The sequence below is a fragment of the Pseudopipra pipra genome, chromosome 10 (assembly GCF_036250125.1).
Source record: "Pseudopipra pipra isolate bDixPip1 chromosome 10, bDixPip1.hap1, whole genome shotgun sequence".
Classification (NCBI taxonomy): Eukaryota; Metazoa; Chordata; class Aves; order Passeriformes; family Pipridae; genus Pseudopipra; species Pseudopipra pipra.
In genome coordinates, this window is record NC_087558.1 from 1,249,806 (window position 1) to 1,276,501 (window position 26,696).

At 51.5% G+C, this 26,696-nt stretch overlaps 2 protein-coding genes and 1 long non-coding RNA gene across 13 annotated transcripts in view; 2 read left to right on the forward strand and 1 right to left on the reverse strand.

Annotated features, from left to right (window-relative positions):
• Nucleotides 1–3,239, forward strand: part of LEKR1 (leucine, glutamate and lysine rich 1) — a 34,494-nt gene extending 31,255 nt beyond the window's left edge. Inside the window, exon 12 of the mRNA XM_064665707.1 lies at nucleotides 1,078–3,239. Coding sequence (XP_064521777.1) covers nucleotides 1,078–1,425 — 348 coding nt within the window. The 3' untranslated portion in view covers nucleotides 1,426–3,239. The remainder of the gene's footprint in view (nucleotides 1–1,077) is intronic.
• On the reverse strand, nucleotides 1,533–23,367 carry CCNL1 (cyclin L1). Of its 11 annotated transcripts, none has more exons than XM_064665716.1 (15): nucleotides 23,086–23,367; nucleotides 22,840–22,914; nucleotides 22,581–22,690; nucleotides 16,459–16,579; nucleotides 15,900–15,964; nucleotides 14,497–14,596; nucleotides 14,284–14,388; nucleotides 13,885–14,026; nucleotides 12,449–12,560; nucleotides 12,203–12,301; nucleotides 9,764–11,478; nucleotides 8,212–9,449; nucleotides 7,698–7,844; nucleotides 5,390–5,567; nucleotides 1,533–3,117 (listed from the first exon to the last, which is right to left on the reverse strand). In XM_064665716.1, exons 1-11 carry the CDS (start codon nucleotides 23,338–23,340, stop codon nucleotides 11,130–11,132), a joined length of 1,533 nt encoding a protein of 510 aa, XP_064521786.1. In that variant the 5' UTR covers nucleotides 23,341–23,367; the 3' UTR covers nucleotides 1,533–3,117; nucleotides 5,390–5,567; nucleotides 7,698–7,844; nucleotides 8,212–9,449; nucleotides 9,764–11,129. The 11 variants fall into 11 exon arrangements, with proteins under 11 accessions (XP_064521786.1, XP_064521785.1, XP_064521792.1 ...); XM_064665715.1 differs by having other exon boundaries at nucleotides 8,212–8,493; nucleotides 9,168–11,478; XM_064665722.1 differs by having other exon boundaries at nucleotides 1,533–1,947; nucleotides 2,940–3,117; nucleotides 8,212–11,478.
• LOC135419393 (uncharacterized) lies at nucleotides 23,094–25,929 on the forward strand. Its single transcript, XR_010432969.1, has 2 exons — nucleotides 23,094–23,230; nucleotides 25,578–25,929. It is a non-coding gene; the product is annotated as an uncharacterized LOC135419393 (long non-coding RNA).
• The last annotated feature ends 767 nt before the right edge of the window (nucleotides 25,930–26,696 follow it).

Below are 26,696 nucleotides of genomic sequence, written 5' to 3' on the forward strand. Positions count from 1 at the left end.
AGGAACATGACCCAGGAAATGCCTGGCTATTTTTACTTGGAGACATGTGATTTCTAACATCATTCAAAGTATCTGTTTTTCAGACCAGGAAACCCATTGAAATGCAAAGATTCCTAGAGCAAGACCATGATAATTTCATAAATACAGTAGATTACTGAATACAGGAAGGTTTAATTCAGCAAACACTTAAACTGGGGGTTTATTGTGTTTTTATTGAACAATATTTATATTTTTCAAGTCCTGCAGGACATTTCTTTCTCAGCCTGTAGCCTCAGTTATGCTACACAAACATGAGTGAACAACAAAGAATTCCCCATGTTTTTGCAGTGGAAGTCATGGACATTTCTCACTTTCCACTCTTTGAACTGTGTCCCGGCTCCCCCCAGCCCAGCCACAGTTCCCTGACACAGGAATGCATGGAAATGACTCCACTGCAAAGAGGAGCTGGAGTGATGGATATTCTGACCTCAAGCATTTGCTGAATGCTTGGAATAGAATGGGAAGGGAGGAGAGAGCTGTGCTGCTCCATGAGAAATGTGCAGTCAGGGACTGCAGATAAGATTAGGCTGGAATGTCCAAAGCAATTCAGTGGCAGAAAAAAATTGGGAAACAGCGAAAATTAAACTCTTCAAAATGAATTAGGGCCGGGGTTGGTATTTATGTCTTCCTTGGAAAAGGTTCAGGAACAGTGTGGGTGAATTGGAGGGATGTTGGCAGTGGGTCTGTCAGTCCTGCCCTGCCCTGGGATGGGGACACGGATCGGGGGTGGCCTTGGCAGAGTGGTTGGACTCGAGGGCCTTTCCAGCCCGAAGGATTCCATGACTGCAAACAGCTCGTGTCCTTCCATAAGGAGGGCTATGTAGGAAAGGGTCAGAAGGAGGTGGTGCAGTGACACTGAACGTTCCCAGGAGCAGCATTCCCAGCTCCCAGCCGGGCAGCAGAGCAGAGAGAGCTCCCGAGCACTTCCCTCAGGCTGGAAGCGCTGCCGTGTCCCGGGAGTGCCCCGGGAGGGCAGGAGGGGAGCGGGGCGTGTTCCACACCCCCCGCGCGGGTGCCAAGCGTGTGTTTGTGTTGCAGAATTCCCTGCTCCAGGAGACGGTGCGCCGGGAGTGCGAGGAGCGCTGCGGGCTCACGGCCGCGCTCAGCAGGGCCCGCGAGCAGGTGCTGGAGCTGCGGAGGCTCAGCGGGACCTTCCCGGGGCCGCCCTGGCCCCGCTCCCGGGCCGGCCCCGCTCCCGGCAGGGAACTGCGGCTCTCCGGAGCCCTGGGAATGCCCAGAGCCGCCAAGGGAGCCGCTGCCGGCCGGCACAGCCCGGGGTCGGCGGGGCCCAGCCCCCCCCACGCCCCCCGGGGAAGGGCGGCCTCGCTCCCCGAGCCCAGGAGCAGGAGCATTCCCGGGATAACCCGCCGGCCCAGCCAGCTATGACACCTCCACAGCCTGGGAAACCACCCAGGCCTTCAAAGGACCCTTGGCTTACGGACACCGGGGGCAAATCCTTGCCAGTGCAATCCATCCATTTCTACAACCTGAAATTCAGTTAAATTCTTATTTATTTTTGTTGCAATAACGTTGGTTTGTCCATGGGTTATTAATCGTGTAATGAAATGCTGTTTACCTTCCAAGAGGAGAAAAGTAACAGAAGAGTCTCTCCAAGAGGGGCACATCTTCAGAGGTGGAATTAAAACCATGGAATCCCAGAAGGTCTGGGCTGGAAGAGACCTTAAAGCTCATCCAGTTCCAACCCCCTGCCAAAGGGCAGGGAATGATGGCCAATCCTCATAGAATCCAAGTTGGATGGGGGTTGGAGCAGCCTGGGCTAGTGGAAGGTGTCCCTCCCCATGGCAGGGGGTGGAATGAGATGAGCTCTAAGCTCCTTCCAGCCAAAGCCAGTCTGTGATTCCATGATTTAAAATCCAGGCTCTCATCCACCAGCTCCCTGTTTCTGTCCTGTGGCAGCAGCCGTAGTAAAGTCCGTGTGGCCAGAGAGGATCAGCACGGAAAGTGAGGGGAGAGACACAGGACAATGTTTGGAACATGAGGGAAGGTCTGAGCCCTGGATCCAAACCAAGTGGAGAACAAATATTTCCTTTCTCCCCCTCCCTCCCAGGAAGCCAGAGCTCCTGCTGCTCAGCAATGAGCAAAACACAGAAATGTCAGGAAAGCTCTTGGACTGGCCTGTAAAACCAGCTCCATGAATGTCTCCATGTCAGGGAGAGGTTACAGGCTGGTTTTGTCCCGGGGTTAAAGGCAGCAGCACAAAGTGCCCTGAGCATGTGGACACCTCATCACAGCACTGGATTTTTAGGAAATCGAGCTTCCTGCAGGGAATATTTCTCACAGGAGTGGTGTCAGAGACCTTGCACTCCAGGACTCCTGGCATGAGGGAGCACTAAACAAATCTCCAGGCTTGGAACAGATCTGCCCCCGGGGCCGTGGCAGCATTCCAGCCCTTCCCTTGGAGAAAACATCCCATGGCACCAGGGTGTTGTGTCCTTCCCCGATGGACAGGCTTCTCTCTGCCCCTGTCAGAGCTGGTGCTGTTGCCTGATGTGGAACAGCAGTTCCTCCAGCCCTAAACCTTTCCCTGAAGGGTTAATCCCACCGTGCCAGGCCTGGTTCCTCTGGGCAGGGTCGGTGGGGCTGGTCTGGGGCTCTGTGTGGCACCAAACCTCACCCATGGCTTGGCCAAACCTCTCTTGGGGCCAAACCCATCCCTATTAAAGCTCCCAGGAGGGTGGAGCTGGGTGGGATCAGTCTCTTCTCCCAGATAACAAGTGCCAGGACAAGAGGGAGCAGTGGGATTTCAAGCAGTCAGTCAGGGCCTCATGGGGGACAGTTTTCCACTGAAAGTTGCCCAGAATTTAATGTTCTCCACAGAAAGAGTCCAGCCCATGGCTGGTCCTGCTGCCCCTTCAATAGGAAATTAGATTATCACTTACCACAGATGTGCTTCCCATGTGTGTCCAGCTTTCATTCCCACTGGGAAATCACAAACCAAAGTGCTGATGTGCCTCGTGGATTAAAGATGACGAAGAGCCCTTGCTCTGAGGTGTTGTAGGATCTGGGATCCAGCCTGTGCCTTGCAGGTGGAGTTTTTCCACAAAAGAAGAAATTAGACTGCAGGAAAAAAAGCATCTTAATTTTTCTCAGCAGCATCAAAAGTGCATGAAATAGAAACTGGAGCCAGTTGATGCCACATATCATTAAAATATATTAACCAAAATAAAAGACAGACTGACTTCCTTTGCACTGTGTGTTTTTAATACTGAAAAAAAGAGCAGAAGAATGAAATTGGGGAAATTTCTGAGACACCCCCCCTTTAATTTTATTTTTTTTTAAATGGAGGCTTATTTACATCATGGAAATCCATTGGATTTCATCTTTGCTGGTTACAGGTGGTTCAGTGTGTCCTGCTGGAGGAAGAATAAACTCCAAAAGCAGCTGTAACAGGGAGAGAACTATAAATTAATAGACTGAGCACTAATGTGGGGCTTTCATCCTCCCAGCAGAGCACAAATGAATTGGGATGGGATAATGAAAAGGGCCCTGCCAGAGATTAATGTTGAAGAGATTTTGACACCAGAAATAAAATTTGTGTGGTGGAAAAAGGAGCATCTGGCATTGCCCTGTGAGCTGCTCCCAGCTCACGATAAGCCCTGAGCACATTTTTATATCTTCTAAAAATCAGTTGATTTCCAGCTGTCAGAACAATGAGTCCTTTTTGCCTCTAAAACCTGGGCTTGCTGCTTCCTCAAACCCAGAAATTTACAGGGAATGGTTTCTTTTGGGGATCCTCCTATTCCCAAAACACATTTAATGTATTTTGAAATTCACAGAATTGCAGTCACAGACTGGTTTGGGTGGGAGGGACCTTAAAGCTCATTCCACAGGCAGGGACACCTTCCCCTATCCAGGCTGGTCCAAGCTCCATCCAACCTGGCCTTGGGCACTCCCAGGGATGGGGCAGGCACAGCTTCTCTGGGCAGCCTGTGCCAGGGCCTCACCACCCTCCCAGCCAGGAATTCCTTCCCAATATCCCACCTGACCCTCCCCTCTGGCAGTGGGAAGCCATTCCCTGTGTCCTGTCCCTCCAGGCCCCGTAACCCGTGCGCTGCTCTCCCTTTACTCCCCTTTTCCCATGCCCATGGATGAGCAGCTCTTCCTTGGCAGCAGAAGGTGGGGTGAGGCCCCCCGGGCTGTGTTTGGGTTCCAGCTGCTCTTCCCCATCCAGGGATGGAGCTGCAGGGGGAGACGTCTGAGGAACCTCCCCGGGAACCGGCGCTGACCCCGCTCCTGGACGTGTTCCCGTGACTCACTGGCTTTTATGGGAATCCATCCCAGCCTCGTCCCTCCATCCCTCCAGCTGCTTCCTGAGCACGGGCAGCGCCGCACGAGCCGCAGTGTTTGTTTGGAGTTACCAGGAGCGAGGGGTCACTTCAATCACCGGCAACTTCCCAGCAAAGAACCACGTGTGCCTTTGGGGGAAAAGGACCCAGAAAAGGCTCATCGGGAACAGCTGAAACTGCCCGGGAAGGGCCAGACAGGGGCAACCAAGTAGCAGCTTTGCCTCAGAGGTTGTTGCCAACTTCCTTCTGTTTGCTGATGTCTTTTTTGGGGCTTGTTTTTGTAGAGTCCTTCTAAATATAACACCAGCACCTCCCTGGAGGGGGTTGGAAGCTGTAACTGGAGCTGAACGAGGCATTAATTCATCTGCTCCAAGCTGCACTGGGGGAGAACTTGGATTTCTGATCCCTGGATAAAAGTTGGTTCTCAAGACCAGTTTTTTCTATGAATTAATATTCGGAGACATTCATAGAAATCCTTTCCTCTGGCTCCTTTTAGGCAAGGATGTTACAAACCTGTTGGAGTCATCTCCAGGGAAAGAGTCCATGAGGAGGAGTCACAGGTGTGCCCGACCCAGGGAAAATGATTCCTAGACCTTAAACCCCAAGATCACCATAACCCCAAGAGCAGGACACAGGGTGCCCAGAGAGGCTGTGGCTGCCCCATCCCTGGGAGTGTCCAAGGCCAGGTTGGACGGGGCTTGGAGCAACCTGGGCTAGTGGGAGGTGTCCCTGCCAATGGCAGGGGTGGAACTGGATGATCTTTAACTCTTCCAACACAAACCAGTCTGGGATTCAAGGATTCTATGGCACAGGACAGGGGTTGGCACCTCTCACCCAAAGCCCAGGGTCTGGTTTGGGGATTTTGTTTAAAGTAACACATCTTGGTCTTGTAATCAGCAAACCCCTGGGTTTTATCCTGTGCCCAGTGCTGCTCCCAGGGGAGGCACAGCACCCATGGCAGGGTTCAATTGGAGGCACTTGGATGTGCTTCGGGGGGCTGTTATCCCAGGAACCCCCCAGCACAGCTTCTTAAAATCTCTTACCTGGGGCATTGAAAGGTTGGCTGGGGACACCTTCCCATCGAGCTGGCCTGTCCCAAGGTCACTGTCACCAGCTCTCGTCCTTGGCTGCTGAGGGGAAGGGTGTCAGTGCTGCCTTTGTGTTCCCAGGCTGTTATCCCCGTGTTGGCTTCGCTGTTGCCAAGGGAACCCACGAGGAGTCCTAAAACAAAAACAGCCGCGAGCCATCCCATTAACACGGGCAGACAGATCTCCCCAAACCAGAACCAGATGTCAGAGATAACATCTCTGTTTGTTGCTTGCGGTTTCCTTGATGGCAAACGACTACTGTGCTCTCATCCTGCGTGTCCTGCTCGTCCAGAACATCGTGTGGATACAAACACTGTGCGCTGGGAATGCTGGCCCGGGGCCCCCGGCCGAGAGACACCGCGGGGGGAGCAGGAGGGAGGGAGGGAGGATGTTGTCGGTGCAGAGAGGGGGTGATTTATTCCCGCCAAAGGAGCAGCAGCGACAGCCCCAGCCCTCCCCCTCCACGGTGTGTCACCAGAGCAGGTGTCTCCTCAGCATGGGGGGGAATTCTGAGCCAGCTCCAGCTGACTCGAGACGCTGAGGGTGTTTGTTTTTCAGAGAAGTCGTGGCATAGATTCTGAACAAAGCCTTAGCTTCCCAGCCCCAAATCACTCCAACCTGGGAGCTCAGGCAGGGGGGTGCCAGCTCCTGGTCACCCCACACCAGGTCCCAGGCAGGAGGGTATTTTGGGAAGATGCACCAATCACTGGATGGGTGTGTTTGAACCGGTGAGAGCCCTGCAGTGGATTCACGTGGTTTAAGATCCTTTTGCTGTTGATTTCCCCTCTTGGCTCCTTTCTGAGCACAGGGCACACACCAGGAGCTGCCCAGGACCTGCAACCTGCAGTGGGATCAAAAGCCCCGCTCCACTCACCTGAACTTCACTGGGGCACAGAAACCCTTCCCCAGCAGCATTGGTAAGGCCCCAGGAGACTCAATTATTATCCTTCCTACAGCTGTTTCCTCTCGGCTATCAGAGCTCTGGGGGAACAGCAGGACCAGGCCAACAGCTCTGGTCAATCCCTGTTGTATTTCCTGGGGCTCTCTCTGCAGTAGCTGCTGGGAAATGATTTCCTTGACAGAAATCACGGCCCTTGGGAGCTGTTCCACGGTGCTGGTGGAGGGAGGAGGGGCAGGTCCTGTCCCCCACACCTTCCACAGACCAGGTTGCTCCAAGCCCAGTCCAACCTGGCCTTGGACACTTCCTGGGATGGGGCAGCCACAGCTCCCCTGGGAAACTTGTGCCAGGCCCTCGGGGAGCTCAGCTGTGCTGAGTGACCCCACTGTAACCCTCCTTGCAGGGTAATTCAGGCTGACCCCCCCAGCTGGCACAGCCCAGCACAGGGAGTGTTACACCGGCTGTCACTGGTCAGCACTGGGGGATCTCACAGGGCTGGTGGGTGACATCACCCCTCGAGGCTTCCCATCCATCCCCACAGCTGGAATTCGGGTGGCAGCTGAGTGTCTGACCCCCTGCATGGGGCTGCCCCGGGGCAGGACCCTGTCCCCTCCCTGCCGGCTCTCCTGGGGGTTGCTGTGCTGGGCTCCGGCAGAGCCCGGGAATGCTCAGCAGGGAATACTCAGCTGGGAATGCTCAGCTGGGCTCTGCAACACTTCCACCTACAGAACGAACCCTGAATGGCAGCGGGAGCAGCGGCAGCATTCCCGGGAGTGAGGGGTGCCCAGCATTCCCGGGAATGGGTGTTCACAGCATTCCCAGGAGTGAGGGGTGCACAGCATCCCTGGGATCCCCAGCGGTGTTGGGACTGCTTGAGGTGGGTCCATGAGCCCCTTGTTCTCTCCAGCAAACCCATGACAAGGGATTTTCTACCCTAAGACAAAAATGGTAACTTTTGTCAATTTTCCCCCTCTACCGCAATATAAGGACTTTTTTTCAGGCCAGCTTTGCTAATTTTAACTTGTTTTGTTTCGAGCTGCCCCGCTGGGCTGTGCCCAGGCAGGAGGTGGGGATGGAGAGCTGTTGCCTTTGCAGGAGTGTTTTCCCCTCTGATTGCCAGAGCTCTGCTGTGCCACAGCCATAGGTTCGTTTTCTGCCCCAAAGAGCCTGGAAGCAACAACCTTGTGCTTTGGAGCAGGGAGCACTGGGGAGCACGGACAGGAGAGCCACGAGCTTGGCAGTTTGTGGATGGCCTGATGGGAAATGATTGATTTCATGAACATTCCCTGGCAGGAGCAGCAACCAGGGGAAGATTTCCTGGAAAAGGGACCCTTATCAGCGTGTGCTGTTGCTGCTGTCACTCACCTGTGGGGTTTGGGGGTGGCCAAAGCCCTGACAGGGACCTCTTGGGCCAATTCCCATCAGGAATATCCTTATGTTGTTCTTTTTTTTCCTTCCCAAACCATCCAAAGCTCCTGGTCCAGGTTCATCCTTCCAAGGCTTGTGACAAAGCTGAAAGGGAAGGACAGAACAGTCTGAATGCAAATCCCTTCAAACATTTGCAGCACTTTGTTGACAATTAGTCAAAACATTGTAACAAACCTTTTTCCCTGAGGAAAAGCAACTCTGAGGGTGAGACCAACCTCCCCAGCCCCTGTGCCCCCAGAGAACTGCTCAGCTGGGACAGACATGTCCCCCTGTCCCTGTGGGTCCCAGGTTGCCAGAGCTCAGTGGCAGCACCTGATTCCCATCAGTCTGTCAGGCAGTGCAGGAATACTCTGGTTTTCCCAGGGAACTGTCCCCGTGGCACCACAGTGGGTGCCACACTCGGTGCCACACAGGTATCCCCACCCTGTCCCCCCTGCCAAGCCCCTCTCACCATCCTGCTCCCCTTTCCCTCTGGATTGCAGCTCCCACGGGCAGCTCGAGGCTCGCAGTCAGGTGCTGTTGGAGCTGGTTTTCCTGGATCCATCCCAGCCAGGGGACTGTGCCTCAGGGTGAGACACAGCTCCCATTCCTGCCTCCCCCAGCTGCCATTCCCAGGAGGGCTCCACTCTGCCAGTGCTCAGCCAACATTTGCCCGTGACCATCTGGGCTGGAGGCTCAGCCTGAGCCACCTCTGCCTGCTGTGACAGCCCAGGAGACACCACCCATGAAAATCCTGGGGAAGATGGACAGGAAGGACCAAAATGTTAATTCCTGGTGCTTCACCTGCACACTCCACTGCTGCACTGGGCAGGACAAAGCCCCTGCAGGTGACAATCGGGGCAGTGAGACACCAAAGGTCAGTGCTGGGCACTCGAAGCTCTGTCTCACTTCTCAAACACATCCATCAGTGTTTATTCCCCCTGCCTGGGTCTGCAGGGAAGCAGAGCTGGGGGCTCCAGGCAGGAGCTGTGGTGAGGCCCTCCTGCTGCTTGGAGGATTTTGGATGTCAGAGGTGTTTGTGCTGCTGGAGGTTCCCCTTAGTGACCCAAGAACGTAGAAGACACCGAGGAATTTAAAGATAACAAAGAAAAATCCCTGTCAGCCACTGAGAGAGGTGAGTGCAGCCCCGAGGGACGCTGGGGGTCAGTGTGATTGAAGCCAACCAGCCCTCTCAGGGGATTCATTTTAGTGATTAGAGCTCAGGGAACACACACGGCCCTTCAAAGGCTCGGCAGAGACAGTGACTGTCACACTGAGATTTCTGGCTGTCGAGCCCAGCAGGCCTTGACAAGTCCTGCAGGAACAGGGGCATTAAAGGGCTGCAGCCACTCAGGACCATCACCCTGCCAGAGTTCTCCCCCCACAGAGCCCACGAGCAAGGGGCCCAGGCAGTGACTCCCAGCTCACCCACAGTGGGCTCCTCCTCCTGACAGCTCTGACCTGGAACTCGTGGCGTTGGGAAAGTCCTGCTGCTTTTACCTCAGCAACCACCAAGCCCAGAGCCCACGGCTGGCAGAGCTCTTGGGTGGCTGAGGCCACCATGCATCACTTCATCCACCACTGGCTGGAGAGTTTTTTCCCCATGGAGAGAACAGCAAACCTCTCGTTGCCTGTCAGTGAGCAGATGGTGTGTGGCTGTTCATCTCCAGCTGTTCCAGCTCCACGTTGCAGGTCCATCTCTGCCCAGCACTGGAAGCACAGAGGGTTGTTAGTGCTCACACACACAGAGCTGAGCCCCCAGTGTCACCCCCACACCCAAACCCCCAGTCCAAGGGAGCTCCAGGCAATCCTGCTGCTCCTGCAGCCCTGGGATTCCACTGTTGCCCTCCACTATCCGAGCACTGGGATCTGGGGGAAAAGCTACTCTCGTTGCCATGGCAACAAATGTATTTTCCTGAAAGCAACACACACAAGACACAGTTATTACAGATTAAAAACCCACGGTGGTAACCAAGAAACAGAGAAGACATTTTGTCTTCTCCCTTTCAGAAATACACATTCACTTTTGCATTTCCAGGGCGCAGCTGCAGCCGGGGCCCAGCAGGACACGGGGCAGGAAAGCCCCAGCTCAGGAAGGTTCTGCTCAGCCGGTTTCCCTCTCCTATTTGAGGCCTGCAGGGTGTGGGCACCCAGGCTGGCACTGCTCCCACAGTCCCAGGGGCCAGACCTGCCCCCACCTGGGCTCTGCAGCTTGACATTCCAGCCAGGTCACCCTCGGCAGGGAAGTGGAGAGGCATTTAGGGAGGGAAAAGGTCTTTCCATGCTGGACTCTGGGTCAGCAAGGACAGCAAACTCCTCACCACTGTGCGTTTCAGGTCTTGGTACCACCTGAGCAGCAGCTGTAGGAATCAGACCCAGTTCCTCCTCACCCCTTCCCTCTCTCCTTTCCCTGGCACTGGAGCTGTCCCACCCCAGGACACAGCTCCAGCAGCTGGACACAGTGAGGAGCTCCCAGCAGCTCCTGCTTTCAGTGCAGCACAGGGAATGTGTCTGAGCTTCCCAAGCTGTGTCAGCATGACCCTTGCAGGGGTGGCCCTGCTCAGCTGAAAGCTGTGTCAGCACTTCACCTGCAAGAGGATCCCTCCTTCCCCTGCCAGCATCCTGCCACTGCAATGAAAGATGGGAAATAAAACCCCAAACCCGATCCCTCCAGGCCTTTGGAACAGCTGACGCAGCTCCTGCCCTCTGCTCCACAGAGCTGAGAGGGACAGGGACACCCCAAACTCCCAGGGCAGCTGACAGAGCAGGACACTCATCCCTGGCTCATCCCACTGAACTTCAGAGAGGTCCACGGTCATTTATTCCAACTGCTGCCCAGCCTCCCTGGGAAGGACAAACACCTAAAGCTTTCCCAGTTTACCCACCATGTCCCACTCAGGCACAGCGCTCAAGGCCAGGGTGTGTAAGAAAAGTAAGTTTAGTTCCAACACATTTGGCATCCAACAGGCAGTAAAAAAAAAAAAAAAGCTTTATATTTTATTTTTCGTAAAAATCTTTTAACACATGCAGACTAAAACCAGTGTAAGAAAGTCTCCACCATTGTTTAAACAAATAACTATACTTAAATATAAGCGTCTGCAATTGACTGGTATAAAAATAAGGTACGTTTTGCTTTTTTACAGAAATCCTGTCTCCAGTTCTCAGCTCAATAAACAATACACAGCTCTAATACATACAACGAACCTGATCATGGTTTTCCACCCCTTGGATACTGCTAAGGTATTATGTGCAAAAAGTTGGTAACAGTTCCTGTCCCAAAACAAAAAACAAACAAAAGTCTTCCGCCCCTCTTGGCAAAGGAGCCCCGGGGCCCAAGTCGCTCCAAACCTGGCAGGGGCTGTGCAGTCCCACAGTTCTGTGCCGGGGGGCTCAGCGCCGGTGCCGCCCGTGCCCCGAGCGGCCGCTGCCGTGGTGCTTCCCCTTGTGGGAGCGCTCGAAGGAGCGGGAGCGCTCGCGCCGCTCCCGGTGGTGGCTCCGCTCATGCCGGTGCTTCTTGGCGGTGTCCGAGTGATCCCTGGACTTGCTCTGGGAGCGGGAGCGGGATCTTTTCCGCTTGTGGCCGTGTCTGTTGGCACCCTTGAGCTCCTCGCGGCCGTGCTTGGCCTTGAGGTGCGGGGAGCCGTGGTTGTGGTGCCGCCGGGGGCTCCCGCTGTGGCTGCGCGAGCGGCTCCGCGACCGCGAGCTGTAGGTGCCCGACAGGCTGCGCCGGTTGTTGTAGCTGCGGGAGAGGGGAGTTAGAACGGGCCTTCCACACGGGGAAACAACAACCAAACCACAGCAAAGGGGCTGCCAAGGCACTGGGAGAAGTCAGAGGCTGTTTTTCCCACGGGGATAAATGAGGAAGGACAGTAAATATCCCCGACGTGAAGCCTGGGATCATGCCCCTGCCCATGGCAGGGGGTGGCACTGCATGGGCTTTATGGTCCTTCCAACCCAAACCAGTCTGGGATTCTTTTAGTTGAGCTCATTTAAAAATAAACAGCCCAAACCAAACCCAGAATGCAGCACCTTTTGAGATTTTTCCACCTTGTCAAGAATCTCCCCTCAACACCAGCTCACAAACTGCTTATTGCCCTTTTCCCTCAGTGATCTCACAGGGATACTTTGGGGAACCCTTCATTGACATCCAAGTTGGCAGATTCCAACTTGGATATGAGCCTGAAGATTCTTCAAAAGTACGTATTTATGAAGGCAGGAGCTCTCCCTGCATCCCCCTCTTCCCACCACAGGAGAGGGGCAGAGCCCTGAAGAGCCGGGCAGAGCACCAGGGAGCACTGACACCACAAAGCTGCCACACGTCTAACTGGTCCTGTGGCACTTCTCACCCCTTCCACGGGCACTGTGTGCCCAGACTGCTCCCATTTGCTATGGGATCCCTATGGAACTGAGCATGCCAAAGCCCCGAGCCCTGCCCCTCTGCCCTCCCCAGAGCCCCCACTCACTGCCGCCTCGGCGAGTGCGAGCGAGACCGAGACTTTGTCCTCGACCGGGACCGGCTGCCGCTCCTGCTGCTTCGACTTCTCTTGCTTTCTTTTCTCAAGCTGGAGGGGGGCAAAAACAAACCAGGCTTGCACTTCTGAGGCACTTGGTACTCACTACTGAAGGAGCTCAGCAGTGGCTCGCTGTACTTTAGTTAAAGAAAGCATTATTACTCAAGTATTCTCTTTATCGGGAGAGGTTTTACCTACCCATTGTAAGGGCTCTTGGAGGTTTGCTGCCTCTCCTCTGGCTCCTTTTTAATGGTTTTGGTATTCACAGACACAGGTGATTTCTCTTCAGCTTTTACTTCTCTCGGGGAAGCTGAGATTTAAATTTAAATTCAAAATTAGCTATTTATTCATCCTTTGTCATGAACATACTGTACATCCCTTAAACACCTGTATCAGTATCTGCACTAAATGTAGATACAAGCTCAGTAGCTACTATTTCATTCCATCTTTCCATTTTTAGTTCGTTCCTGCAGCAGGATGTTCATGGGGAGACCCATAATGTGAAGCCAAGTGACAGCAGAGGAGGAAGAGCACTGTGACTCCACACCACACAGCCAGGCTCACCTTCATCCACCAGGGGCCAAAAGGCACAAAATAAAAGCTGCCCTTATGGCCCACAGATACAGAGCTTGTTACTTGGACAATAATTTCCAATGCTACAGAAAGGATTAAGACTGAACAGCAAACTGCAGCTAAGTGTGTTTAGCCCATAAGTGACTCTGTCTTTACAGAGATGGATTCACCTCTCATGGAAGGGCTGCTAAGCCCAAAAGAGCTCCTGCTTTCCAACACCCCCAGCCCTGGCTCCCACCTCACATTCCTTGTCCATGAGAAATTCACACTTGTCAGGTCAAACCCTCTGAAAACTCCGACTCTTCAGAAGGAACTGTGACAGTGCTGCTCCTCACAACACATGCCCAAACTTCTGCAGAGCCACAGACAGACCAGGCCCTGAGCCTTCTGCCTCACCACCAGCACTGGGTCAAGGCCTGTGAGGGCCTTTGAACCCCCCTGGCACTTCACAGCTCAAAAGCAGCAGCAGGGAGAGGTGAAAGCACCAAGACAAACCACCAGACTTCTGACAGACAGGCTGGTTCAAAATAGGTGATACAGTTTATTCCCTCTGGTGCCAAGACTGTGCTGCGCCTCTCCCTCCTCCATTTCCTGACCACCAGCTGCCTGCCTTCACCACACTGAACAGTTGCCAAGTGCATTAAAAAAGGCAGAGAAAGCCATTTTCAGAGACACCTGCAGCAAAAGGAGCCAAGGCCATTGCAACATCCCCCAAACTGAATCCAGAGTCTCTCTTCACACCATGTAACACACACCAACTCCTGTCTCATGAAGGGTGCATGTCATTAATACATCACGCTCCCATCTGTGGAAGTATGGAGTAAAGTATCCCTTTCCCCTATAATGTTATTTCAAGGTCTTGAAACTGTTTTTAAAATCTATGTTTGAAAAAAAAAAAAAAAAAGATTTGCCTTGCTGCTTAGTTCTGTGAGGGAGCCTAAACTGTCCCAGCAGTTCAAGAAGCAAACCTGCCTTTTTTTTTTTTTTAACTACCCTGGGACACAGATTTAGTTACTTATCAAACAGTGTTATGCAAGTTTCTATTCAGAAAACAAACTTACATGGTTTTGATGCAGGAGAAAAGCCACCCAGTGTTGAGAGTGCTGGAGTTCCATCTGGATTTAAACCTTTTGCCTTCAGTTTAGCTTCCTGCAGTGCCATTTTCCTCTTTTCTACTTCTTTATCCAGAAACTCATAATTGGGCTGTGGAAGTAACAATGAGGTCAGAGGCTGAGCTAATGCAATTCGTATTTTTATCTCATTTCTGAAAAATACTCAGTTGGCTTTAATCATCTGTCCAGTAATGGGGGTAATTTCTGGAATTTCTTCTCACACCCCCCTCACGGGAACCTTTCCCATTAGTAGATCCGTATTCCAGCATTCCCAAACTTTTGGAGAGCCATAACTCAGCTCAAACTGCACTGAGCACAGAGCAGGAAAACCGAACACCTCAAACTTACCTTTTTTCTGGTATAAAGCTTGAGAGTGGTCAGGCAGATCTCCTGAATCTCCTCTTCCGTGGTGCCAAAGAGCAGGAACCAGTGAGGGCGAGTGGGCAGCGGAATCTGAAACCCAAACAACCAGCAACAGGGATTACAGCCCAGGCTTTTGTTTCCAAGGTCTGCATGAATTCTGTTGCAAGCAGCCCCCTGGCAATGCGAGGCAGTGCTCACCTGCAGGGCCCTGGCAGCCAGGTAAATGCAAGCACACGCGATGGTCTCGGGCTGAAAGCGAACAAACACGTTTGTCCGAAGGCTGTCGTTCATGTAATTCCTAAAAACACACAGCATGAAAGGTTGGATCTCTGGTTTACTTTTTATTCTTTTTTTTTTTTTTTTAGAGGATAACAATACTGGAGACTCAATTGACTTTATTATTTTTTCTGTTATGATGTTAAACATTTGGTTTCTGTGGAACTGTGGTATTTGGTGTTGACGTGTCACTTTGTAACAGTCTGCACCTTGGCACTGTTTGAAACCCCAGTGCAACAATGGGTAGTAGCAAATGCCAGCAGCATTTCATGGCTGCTTCCTTGGTTTGGTTATCCCAAAATGTCCAGAGCTCACAACCTAACAAGTACTTGCATGTGTCCAGCTGCTTGCCTCAGACACCAGTGGTGCTGTATTTAAAAACCAATTTAAAACCCAGGTGCAAGCAGGAAAGCACAGTGTATTTGCAACCTACCATCTTCCAGAGGCAACCCAGGCAGTTCATAAAACACTGACTGCACTTAAGTTTTGTGTGCCTCGAGTCCCACTAACTTCATCCAGAGAGAGGCATCCCATTAGCTCACTGAGTGTTGGAAAGAGACCTGTGAGTTAGTCAGGGCCCCCACTCCCCTGAGCTCCTGGTCTGCACAGGGGGGGCACTACCAAGCAACACATGCTGGGAGATACAATAACAGCAGAGACCTCCATGGATTTCTAAGTTCCCAAGCTATGGGAGAGAGAGGAACAGCAGTTCAGTCAGCATTGACTCTCCAACCCCCATGCCCAGTATGGCTCTACGTGAACATGCTGCATGCACCGAAATCCTCTCTGGAACTCAGGTTTAGCCAAATGAACTCTAAGTAACCGTTGGCAGATTGTCCCCCGCGTGTCCTTTAAACACTACAGCATACAGCAGGTAGGAACAAAGACATTCAGAGACAGTTGGAACAGTTACTTCTGGAAACAAATATACAAATCCTTGGCACCCCTCCGCTCTCGGAGGTGCTGCCCGCTGGATCACGGCAGTGAGTCTCGGATGAGAGCTTGCACTGGCTTGGCTGGAGAGAAGGGCAGCCAAACCGGCCATCCCCAGGTCAGGGCTGAGGTGCAGAGGGCAGAGCTCTATGACTTACCATCAGGGACTACCCTTCAATCAAAGAGTAGAAAAAAGAACAAAGTTAAATTGAGTCCTCCGTGACTGCGCTGCAATCAAGCCATGAAAATAGTGAGCAGAAACAAGCACCACAATGTTTTCAAAGCGTGTGTTTGGGTAGGAACTTACAGCTCATTGCTTTGCATAGGGATCATCAGGCTTGTTATTTCTGCTACTATTTTCCTGGCTAGGAAAAGAATGGAAAATAACTTACCAGGCTGTCTGTACCAGGGTTTGATTACGTTCACATTCTAGGACTTGTAAATACATAACAATGATCTGAGAAATAAGGGGGGGAAGAGAAAAAAGACTCGGTTTTAACACACAAAGCAAGATGAAGTAAATATGTATGTAAATATATATTTTTAAAATCAAACAGTACTCCCAAACAATGGGGGCTCCTTTTCTAAGCACACACTGTAAGCTTTCATGCCACAGAATATGCTGAGTTGGAAGGGACCCACAAGGATCACTGAGTCCAACTCTCAGCCCTGCCAAGGACCATCCCCAAGAGTCTTCCCATCATGTTCAGACAACTGGTTAAGATTTCTCAAAACCAGCCACCACCTTTAACCCTTCCCAAGGCAGCAATTTCAACCCAAGTCAATATGACTGTCTGCCCAAGTACTCTGGCAAAAACATTAATAACAACTACAGAAGGACAAAGAGAAGAATGCAGGTCATTCTGACACCTGAGTTTCTCGTTCCACAGCTCACAGTGATGCCATCAAGGTAGAGTAATAGATACAATTAGATTACTTTTGAGAACTCACCTTATGAGGATGCTTGACATGAACACAAAATCCCAACTCCTTCAGTACCCTCCTTTCTGCTTTGATTACTTGATTTTTGGTGTTTATGTAGTTCTGATCAAGTATCAGGGGGCTTGGAGTCCTATAGTTTGCAAGAAATAAAATCAAAACTGTTTTGCATATCCAAAAATAACGGCAACTCTGTTTTCCCTTCCAACCAACTAATGGCAACAGAAACCGGTTTTCAACTCCTGCAAGCAAGTTTAAGCATTAATCTTGTGCTGTCCAAGTTTAGATAAACTAGTTTAGTTGCTGCTTTTGACTAGCTACAGATTAGATGGCTGAGATAAAAAATAGCCTTCTGCTGCTGTGTATGCAAACTACACTGCTCCAGCTGCTGGGAGGAGCTGCTTGGCGGGAAGGATCCCAAAGAACCTTCCTCTCCATGGCAGAGGTGGGGGAAGGAATGTGACACAACTGCCTTTGCCAGGCAGGACTTCAAAGCAGAAGTAAGGCAGAACAGGGGTTTTCCTAATTAATATTGAAGTAGCAACTTGTGCTTTAGAAATTGCAGTTTCCTACAAACTGAAGAGAAGATTATTCAGCCTTCAGAGAACAAGGCAGCCCTGGCTCTGTGGTGTGTGAAAAGCTGAGTAAAGCACAGAATTTCCTCTCTGAAGGGTGACAGATCTCCCTGCACCCCTCACCAGTGGGTACCATGGATATCCCTGCTGCTGTTTGCATTTCCAAAACAAGAGCTCATTCCACAAAAAGATTTCAAACTCTAGCACTGTCTAGTCCTAATTCCTTTCAAATCCAACACCTGAACTCTCCAGAGCACTCTGACCTCGAATGACTTGCTGTGCACTTCATGCACAAGTGTCACGCTCCATTTCATACTCTTTGCTTTGCCCCTGCTTAGACTTGACCTTTCAACATTCCACTCTGGATATTTGAATCCATTTCCTCCTGAAGACAGATCAGCTTTTTCCCTGTAATGTCTCACACATTCCATGTGCTTTCCAAAGCAGAAAAATGTTTTCAGAGCTCCTTATGCTCCAATAAACCACAGTCTGTGTATATGATACACCCATTACATTACCTTCAAAAGAAAAAAAAAAGTAATGCAAAGTGGATTCAAAATACAGCTTTCGTTGTATCAGGCAAAATATTTCACTCCTAACTTGCAAATTCCATGAATAGATCTCACTTCTCTTCCCTGACAGGTCACAGAGCACATAAAACACTCCAAACCAAGGTTCTCACCCCAGGATGAAAAAGGGCTGATTTAATTACAAGGCTGGACAAGGAGCTTCCCAACTTCCACAATCCAGTTTATGGCATGACTCCTGCAGTCACCTGGACAGCTGCTGGTTGTCATTGGCAAAGGACACAGCAAACCATCCGCTTCCCCAAGAAAAGCACAATGTTGTACAATTTGAAACACGAGCTCCCCTCTCTTCCCAAGGGGCAGAGAAGCAGCTCCCAGCTGTGGAAGGAACTACTGCAGCTTTCTGGTGCCAGGAAGGACCTACAACTCCAGCACCAGCCTTACTCTTCCTGTTTGCTAAGAAATGCCACGTTTTCCACTGACATGAAGGTAACTTCTCTAGTTAAGCATTACTCTCACTCAGCAGGGCAACGTTACAGTTTGCCACTTCAGCTACTCCAAATAAATCCAGTCAGAATAGGGGGAGTTTTTTGTTTTGAGGGTTTTTTTGGCTGGTTATTTTGTTTCCTCCCCCCCATAAATTAACTGGAAAGCAAGAACTTTTCAAGCTTATTTAAGGCAACTTCAGTGAGAGACTGATGTTATCTGAACACTCCAGCAGGTTGAACACAGTGCTCTGGAGTGAGAATGGGAGAATCAAGCTCAAGTTCTTTCAATCAGTGAAACTGAGTCACTTCTAATTTGTTCCAATCAATTATACTGGGGTTTGTAAGAATATTTCCTCCAGTATTGCTCTCCACAATTTTATCCAGAGATCACTGGCACTAACAGGATCTGCAAAGCATCATCCAGAGTGAGTTCAGGTGCCCAGGCTCGGTTTAGCAGAACACCTCCTCAGAGGTGGGACACCTTGGATCATGGATTTAAGGCAGCCATGACTTCCAGTCTATCAGAAACATCACCAGTGGGACAACACGGCTGCACAGGATCCTCCACCACCCCACGTTCCACATGGCCCTGCATTCCCAGACAGCTGTGTAAGGAAGTTAAGGCAGCTCCAGGGGCAGCAGGACAGACATGAGCCTCACTGTATGTTAATTTTTCACTGTCCTTCCCCAGGGCCACGGGATCAGCACCAACAGTTCACCCTTCGCACGTTCCACAGAGAAGTGACAGGAAACCCAACAGCCCAAGTGGGCTTTGCTTTGCTCTGGTGGCCCACGTTACTCAGGTCACAAATCCCACAGACCTACAGCTCTAAGGAAGCCACGAAAAACATCAGTTTGTCCAGGTAGTGTTTCCAGAAATAAAGACTTTTATCCACTTATGGAAAAATAAAAATCTGCAGAGATTTAAGTGCTTTACTGCACTTTATTACTGGCAAAGTCAAGTTCTCCACCGTATTAAGATTCACCAATATAGCACTTTTGGCATGAACTCTGAAGTGGTGGTAAACAATTATTTACAAGGTGGAAACTTCAGAGACTTCCCTTTGGAAAATTTTTTTGCTTTCTACTAAATAAAAAGAGGAACTTTGCTACTGCATTTCCTGCACTTAGTTCTCAGTCCAAGAATTATTTTAGGTCCAAGTAACAAACCAGAGAAAAGTAACTTATAACCTTATGTATAAAACATATAAATCATGACCTTCAAGCCCTGGATAGCCAAGGAATATTGCAAATTCTTACTCTGAGTCTGTTTTACAGCACTAGAGCTCCAGGCAAGACTTTATCATTAACAACAGAGCACACAGTGTCCCCTCTGGGGAGCCAATCCAACACTCGGATGCAACGCTTGATTGGGATTAAGATTGTGTAACAACCCAACAGATTAACACACTCTGTAATGTGCTTGTAACAACAAATAAATTACAAATACCCGTTTTTAGAAATCACTCTGACAAATGAGACCTAAGTTCTCAACACAGCTGCAACTTCACTGGATGTAATATTAAACTTTGATGTCTTTGGGATGACTAATCCATTGGAGGAACAGTGCCCTGCGTGTAATTATGGCCACATGGAGCAAAGTACTTCTGACAAGTACAGCACAACAGCGGCGTCTCCTTTCAAAGACCGGAGCTCTGTTAAGCTGGTCAACATAAAAACACGAGTTCTGTTTGTCTCCAAGGTCAGAAATCCAAGCAGCACAGACTTGCAGGGCAGTTTGAAGAGCACTAAGTGTGTAACATTAACGCAGCCACTTCCAAACCCACTGCAGGGACCCGTGTCCTGCACCTGAGCGTCTCAAAGCGCCCCGTGTGAGGTTACAGCACGACACCAGTCACATTTGGTTCCAGTCTCAGGACTTTCTGCAGCTTTCAAGCACATTTAGAAAAAATAAAAGCAACTTCAAGCTACATTCTACAAGATAAACAACAGTTGCACTTTGCTCAGAACACATGTTTTGGCACACAGTTATTTAAAAGCAGTTTTTCCACAGTACGAGCTTTTCTCCATGCACACAAACATTTTACATGCAGTTCTACATCACATTTGCTCGTCAGAAATTCAAAAGAAAATATGCTTGTCCAAAACACTTATTTAGCTTTTTCTTACTTCTCAGCATTAGAAATACCACCTCTAGTTGACTACATGTCTCATAAAAAGAAAATTCCAATGCAATTCCCAGTTCTGCAAACAGGTACATAGAAGGGACTGCTTACATCGTAATTGGTGTAAATTTACAAATTCAAGATTTCTGTACCCTTGTTTTACTATGAATTCAAACTGCAATTATACAGAGCCAGAAAGTGGAACTAAGAACCCAAAACTAGTTAAGAAAGAAAGCAAAGCCTACCCAAACTACCCCAGATGTGTGTGCGGGTTAAGAGCTTCAGTTAACAGAAAAACTAGACTAGAAAAGAAAGTACAGCAGCCTGAGTGTTTCAGTTCTGGGCTGTGTGTGAGAAACTAACTACAGCCTAAGTGTTAGCTTCAGTAGAAAAATAAAATAAAAAAAAAAGGTTAAGCTAGTATTCTAAAAACCTGGACAGCAAAGAAAAAAGCTTATAACAAGATACAGGAGTTTCTTCCAAATGGTTCACCAGCGGCCAACCTGTTAGTCCCCCGGTTCCAGTGACCTATTCTCAGAGCACTGGCTTCTCCTTGGGGATTTTCGATACTTCACTCACTGTTGCCATGACGACAGCTTCATCTTTATGTACCACTCCACATCACCCAGGCTTTGGTAAATGTAGCTGGTCGCTGTATAGTCGGTTGCAAGGGAAAAAAGAGTTGAAGTTAATAACGTGTACATGTGATGGAACTGTCAGCTTGTAAAAAGCACAGAAAAACGTTTACATCCTGCTTGCTAAAAACAAAAAAAAAAAAAGGGGGGGTGTGCAAGTCTGAATGTCAGACTGCAGCGTTTTAAGGTTCGTTTCATGCAGATTCACTCAGAATCGCAGAGCAACAATACCCATTTCTCCCGAAAATAATGGGTAGCAGTGCACGAGTTCTCTGGACATGATGCACTTTAGACACCATGTAACATGCACAAGGTGGGATTTGGAACAGGCTAGCTGGAAAGATTTAAATTCACAGGTTAAGTTCAGTTTCTCTGATCCTTCACACAGCACAAAGAAACAGCTAATTCATATTCTCATTGCAGAGACAAGCAAGGCATATGATTAATTAACCTTCACTGCCTGGATCGAGGCCAAAACATTACTAATCACTGAACCTGCTCCAATAATTCCAATACCAGACTCCCTTACCAGAACTGTGGAAGACAGTCCCACTGAACTCACACCCCACACCATTTCTCACAATTCCCTCAGGGCTGTAACAACCTAAACACCAAAACCAACAAAGCTCAGTCCCAAAGTGTGACCCTTTCTTCTTGGATCTACAACTAACTTGGGAAAAATGAGCACGAGGCAGTACAAGCCAAAGCTCTGGCTGCAACAGAAGCATAACCAGATAAAGACACCAACAAAGAGCTGGTTTCCCTAAGGGATTTCTACTCTGTTTCTCAGAAAATGTTACACCACATGGAAGGTTCAATTCCTGCTGTACCCTGGTGACACAGGGCAGAGAAATAAAGTGTGAATTTAATAATCCAGCCAAAAACAAAATCCTCTTGTAACTACAGAGTTCCTTAAACTTTGGGCAATCAGCCACTGAAAGCAAAGCTGAAGCCTCCAATCCCAGACTCTAACTCTGCTGCCCGACAGAACTAAGAAGATTTTGTGTTTAACAGCAACTTAGGGAACTCCTCCAACCACTCCTTGTTCCTCTCACTACTTTGTTATCTGCTTTACCCAAGAACAAACATTGTTCTACACACAGAAAGCAGCACTGGTCTCTCACAGCTCTGCAACACCTGCCCCTGCCCAGGCACCAGGACATCACTCCCACGTTGTGCATTAGAGATGCTAAAGATGCCTCCAGCCTCCCAGACTCGGTTACACACTGCTCCTCATTAAAGCTGCACACACTACAGGCCAAGCCAGACCTTGTTCCAGGTATCTTCTACAATGGCTTTTTTTCTAGAAGATAATTACTGCCGTCACCAAAAATTCGACTTCTTTTCTTAACTGATGCTTAATTGGCACCAAAACCACACTAGAGATCACACACCAATGACAGAAAAGCATTGACACTACTGAATATGGCTAAAAATCTGGAGAATACACTGCAATCCACTACTGGCCACTCGCACCTAAGACTACCTTTCAGTAATTGCAAGACAACAAAAATATCAATCAACCAACCAAAAGCTACAACCATGAGCCTAAAACTAGGACCAATACTCGTGACTTGCAGCCAAATAAGGAACAGAAATGGGTCTACCAAGTGAACAAAAGCAGAAGAAGCCGGGATTGCACTGTACTGCCTACAGAGCAGCCAACGAGCACTCCCTTCCCAACTTTAGGTCGTTGAACTTAGCCTGGAAAAATACTGTGAATCGAACACTGCAGTACATTAGCGGTAACAGGTGTTTACGTTCGTAACGAAGCTGATCTTACCTTTTTGCTCTTAGCTGTCTCAAGTGATGGAACACGTTGATCACGTCCCTTATCCGACGAGGCGCCTCCTCGATTTTGGACGCGAGATTGATGCAGGCCATGGCAACAATCTGAAAGAAAGGCCCGTTTCCGTTAAGAAAACAATATTTAACCCCGCTAAGGCTAAAATTACACAAGTAAGAAGCAAACCCGCGAGGCCCGAGGCGAGCAGCCCGTCCCACACAACCCCCCCGGCCTCGGTGCCCCGCGCCGCGCTCACCTCAAAGCTGTGCTTGACGAAGGACTTGGAGTAGAAGAAGCGATGGAACAGCACCTGCCCGGTCGCCATGGCCACCTGTGAGGGCAGAGGTACGCAGAGGGAGCCGATCAGTGCCCGGCCCGGCCGCCGCCATTTTGTGCGGCCCCGCCGCCCCCCCGCCCTTCCCGCCGCCACAATGGCGCCGCCCGCCCTGCCCTTCCCTTCCCTCTTCCCTTCCCTCCCGCTGGAAGCGCCGGGAGGCCCCACCTGCGGCAGCCGCAGCAGGATGCCGGCCGCCTGGATGAGCTCGCAGCCCAGGATGCGCAGGTCGGTCTCGCACTGCAGGTCCAGCCCGTCCTGCATGGAGGGGGTGGGCGAGAGCCGCTCCTCGGGGATCAGCGAGTGGTCGATGGTGAGCGACACCTCGGAGTAGAGGCGGTCTCCGATGAGGATGCCGGCGGGCGCGGGGGGCGGCGGGTTGGGGGCGGCGGGCGCGGCGGCGGCGGGGTGCGCGGCGGCCATGGCGCAGCGGCGGCGGCGGGGCCGGCTCTGCTCGGCGGGGCGGCCGCGCGCGGACTGCGGGCACCCCGTGACGCGTCCGCAGCGCCGCCCGCGCGGGGACTCACGGGAAAAAAGAGTCCGCGCCGCACGCCCCGCCCCCCGCGGGCAGCGGGAGGGGGAACGGGAACCGGGAATGGGAATAGGGATGGGATCGGGAGTGGGGATGGGAGCCGGAATAGGAACCGGGAACGGGAAATTGGAACTGGGAGAGGGAACGGGAATGGGAACCGTGAAAGAGAATGGGGACCGGGAATGGGACAGGAACAGGGGATGGGAATGGGAACCGGGAAAGAGGCAGGAACAGGGAAAGGACCGGGACAGAGGGAACGGGAAGGGGAATGGGGACGGGACTGAGAACCGGCTGGGGTTGTCCCGGCACCGGGAACAGGAACCGGGAATGGCAAAGGGAAGGGGCCGGCTCTGCCCCGGGACCAGGACTGGGACCCGGCCGGGCTGTCCCTGGAAAAACCTTTAAACCGGGGAAAAAGAGCGGAGCGGGAAGGACACGGGCTACGCCGGGTTTGATGACGGAGTGACAGGGGGCTGGGGCTGAAAGGGGCCGTTTAAGGTCAGTGCAGCCCAGCCCCGCCAGGGGCGGGACAGCGCAGAGAATGTGTCAAATAAACGCCATACAGGGAGTTAACATGGCTCGGGCCCTGCGTTCAGCGCTGCCCTCGGCCTTTGGGCGCCTGGAACACGGCACAGGAAAGCCGCGAATTCCAGTAAAAACCAGGGATTGCGGTGCAGTCCGCGCAGGAGGAGGCCGCGCCTTCCCAGGCGGGGGGCGTTCTCCAGGGAAAAGTCACCTCCGGCTTCATTTATCAAGGAAGAACGCAAAAAAGAGGTCAAACAGCTCCCGCAGTTCAAGCCGCTGTAGGTAATAAATGTATAATTGAGGACTGGAGAAACATTTCCACACGGAGCAGCCCCCCCCTCCCGGCGGGACACGCGGAAGGGCACAGCGGCGTGCGGCCGCTGTCAGCAGACTCCGCGCGCCCAGACGGCGCCGGGGGCGGCTCAGCGCCGTCGCGTTTACCCCGCTGTCACGACCCCCCACCCCGCTGTCGCGACACCCCTCCCACTGTCGTGACTCCCCCCCCGTTGTCGCCGCCACGCGGGACAAACGACCGGGAAACTCCCAGCGGTTGCGTCACTTCTGGGAACGGCCGCCTCACACTCGCGCCGCGCGCCCCGGATCCCTCCGCAGCCGTCACCGCACGCGCGCTGACCGGGAACTCCCGCCCCCCCGCGGGCAGTGCCGGCCTCTGATTGGCTCGCGGGGTTTGAGTGGCAGGGCCGCCCCGCGGCCGGGCCCGCCATGTTGTGTGGGGAGCGGGCGGCGGCCCCGCCGCGCCCCTGTGTCCCGGCGGTGTCCCTGGGCACAGAGTTCATTGGGTGCGGAAAAGAGCTCTGAGACCTTCCAGTCCACCCTGTTCCCCATCCCCACCTTGTCCCCCAGCCCAGAGCACTGAGTGCCACGGCCAGGCCTTCCTTGGACTCTTCCAGGGGTGGGGACTCCAAACCTCCCTGGGCAGCCCCTGCCAAGGCCTGACCACCCCTTCCAGCGAGAAATCCCTCCTGATGTCCCACCTGACCCTCCCCTGGCACAGCTGAGGCCGTTCCCTCTCCTCCTGTCCCTTGTTCCCTGGGAGCAGAGCCCGACCCCCCCCCGGCTCCCCCCTCCTGTCAGGGGGTTGCAGAGCCAGAAGGTCCCCCCTGAGCCTCCTTTTCTCCAGGCTGAGCCCCCCCAGCTCCCTCAGCCGCTCCTGCTGCTCCAGTCCCTTCCCAGCTCTGTTCTGTTCCCTGCACATGCTCCAGCCCCTCAATGTCCTTCCTGAACTGAGGAACCCAGTTCCCAGCACTGGACACCCACCCGAGGTGCCCCTCACAGTCCCCACGCAGGGACAGTCCCTCTCCTGCGATGGCCAAACTGCTCCCTCACGGTCCATTGTCCCGGCAGCGACTCCCCAGAGAGCTGTGGGACTGCTATCCCAGAAAACACACCGTGACTGTGCCACAGTGGGACACCTCAGAGAGGGAATCCCACAGGATCTGCCAGAGGGGACACCTTGCTCTGACAATTCAGTGTGTGTGCATGGATTGTCACTCAGATGGGCTCTGACCTTGGGGACACGCCGAGAGCTCTGCAGGTCCAAGTGCTGCACAGGACACAGGAAAGATTGATTATTTTATTCCAGGTTGTCCAGGACGAACAAACCTGCTGGGAAACAGAGGTGTGAGGCTGCCAAACCCCCATGGACCTGGGCCAGGCTGTGGTATCATCATTAATAGAGCAGAGGGTCATGGTGGTTCACTGCTGCCAGGTGGTTGTGCCAAGCAAGATGAAGATAAAAGCATCTGTAGAGATATAAATCCAATATTTTTAGCCTCTGTCTCCCAAACTTCTACAGGAACAGCCGTGGTAGAGGAGGCTGAGCTGCTTCTGCACTGTTTCTTCCTACTCATGGGGTGTGGCCCCTTATTTTGTGTCATGGTTACAATTGTTAATAAACTTCCTTAGTTTTACAAACAACTCTTTTAGAAATATCACCAATCCCACAGCGTTTGTTTTATAGCCTTCCTTTCCATGTATAGTTTGGGGCTTGAGAGTCTGTAACCACCACCAAAACAGTGTTTTTAATGGAAATACAGCATTTAATTGGAAGCTGCTGTATGTGCAGGTTCATGAATCAGCAGGGATTCCAGGTATTTGGAAGGGAATCCAGGTATTTGGAAGAGCTCACCCTCTTTTCCTGGTCCTTTGCCAAACTCCCACTTTTAGCCATGTACTGTACAATCCCTGAGATTTTAAAAATTATTTCCGACCTGGAACACCACTGGCCTTTTAGGAACCTGCACTAGCCTTTGGTGTTGTACTAACACAGCCAAGAAAAATCCAGTGAACCCACAAGGCTGGTGCCAAACCCCTCTGCAATGGCAAAAGCAATTTACAGCCCACGGAATGGACAGAAGGTTAAAGAAACAGTAGTGAAAAGGAGAGTTGGGAAAAGCTGACTCAGTTCTCCAACCCTCAGATTACCCTGAAGTGAAAATCCTGGGTTACGTGGTATTTGCAGAAGGCAAACAGCTCTTTCCATTTTCCTCCCAGCGTTGCCAGACGGGCAGGGAAGGAGCACAAACGAGTCATGGAAGCAGCAGGTGACACTCAGTGCACTGGAATTTGCCCACTTTTTTTATTTCCATGCACACACCCATCATTTCTTGGGTTTGCTTTGCTCCAGTTTTCCAGGTTACGCTCTGATATTTTAAAAACCCGGAGAGAAGTGCGTTTGCTCAACCTGCCCGACCGTTCTTCC

Excerpts from the sequence above, each read along its gene's own strand:
- CCNL1 (XM_064665716.1), bottom strand. The coding sequence starts at position 23,340 with ATGGCCGCCGCGCACCCCGCCGCCGCCGCGCCCGCCGCCCCCAACCCG. Across the intron at positions 14,027-14,283 it reads AGCTTTATACCAGAAAAAAG|CCCAATTATGAGTTTCTGGA; the intron begins GTAAGTTTGAGG and ends TTACTTCCACAG. Across the intron at positions 12,561-13,884 it reads TTCTCCTGCATCAAAACCAT|CTTCCCCGAGAGAAGTAAAA; the intron begins GTAAGTTTGTTT and ends TTTAAATCTCAG.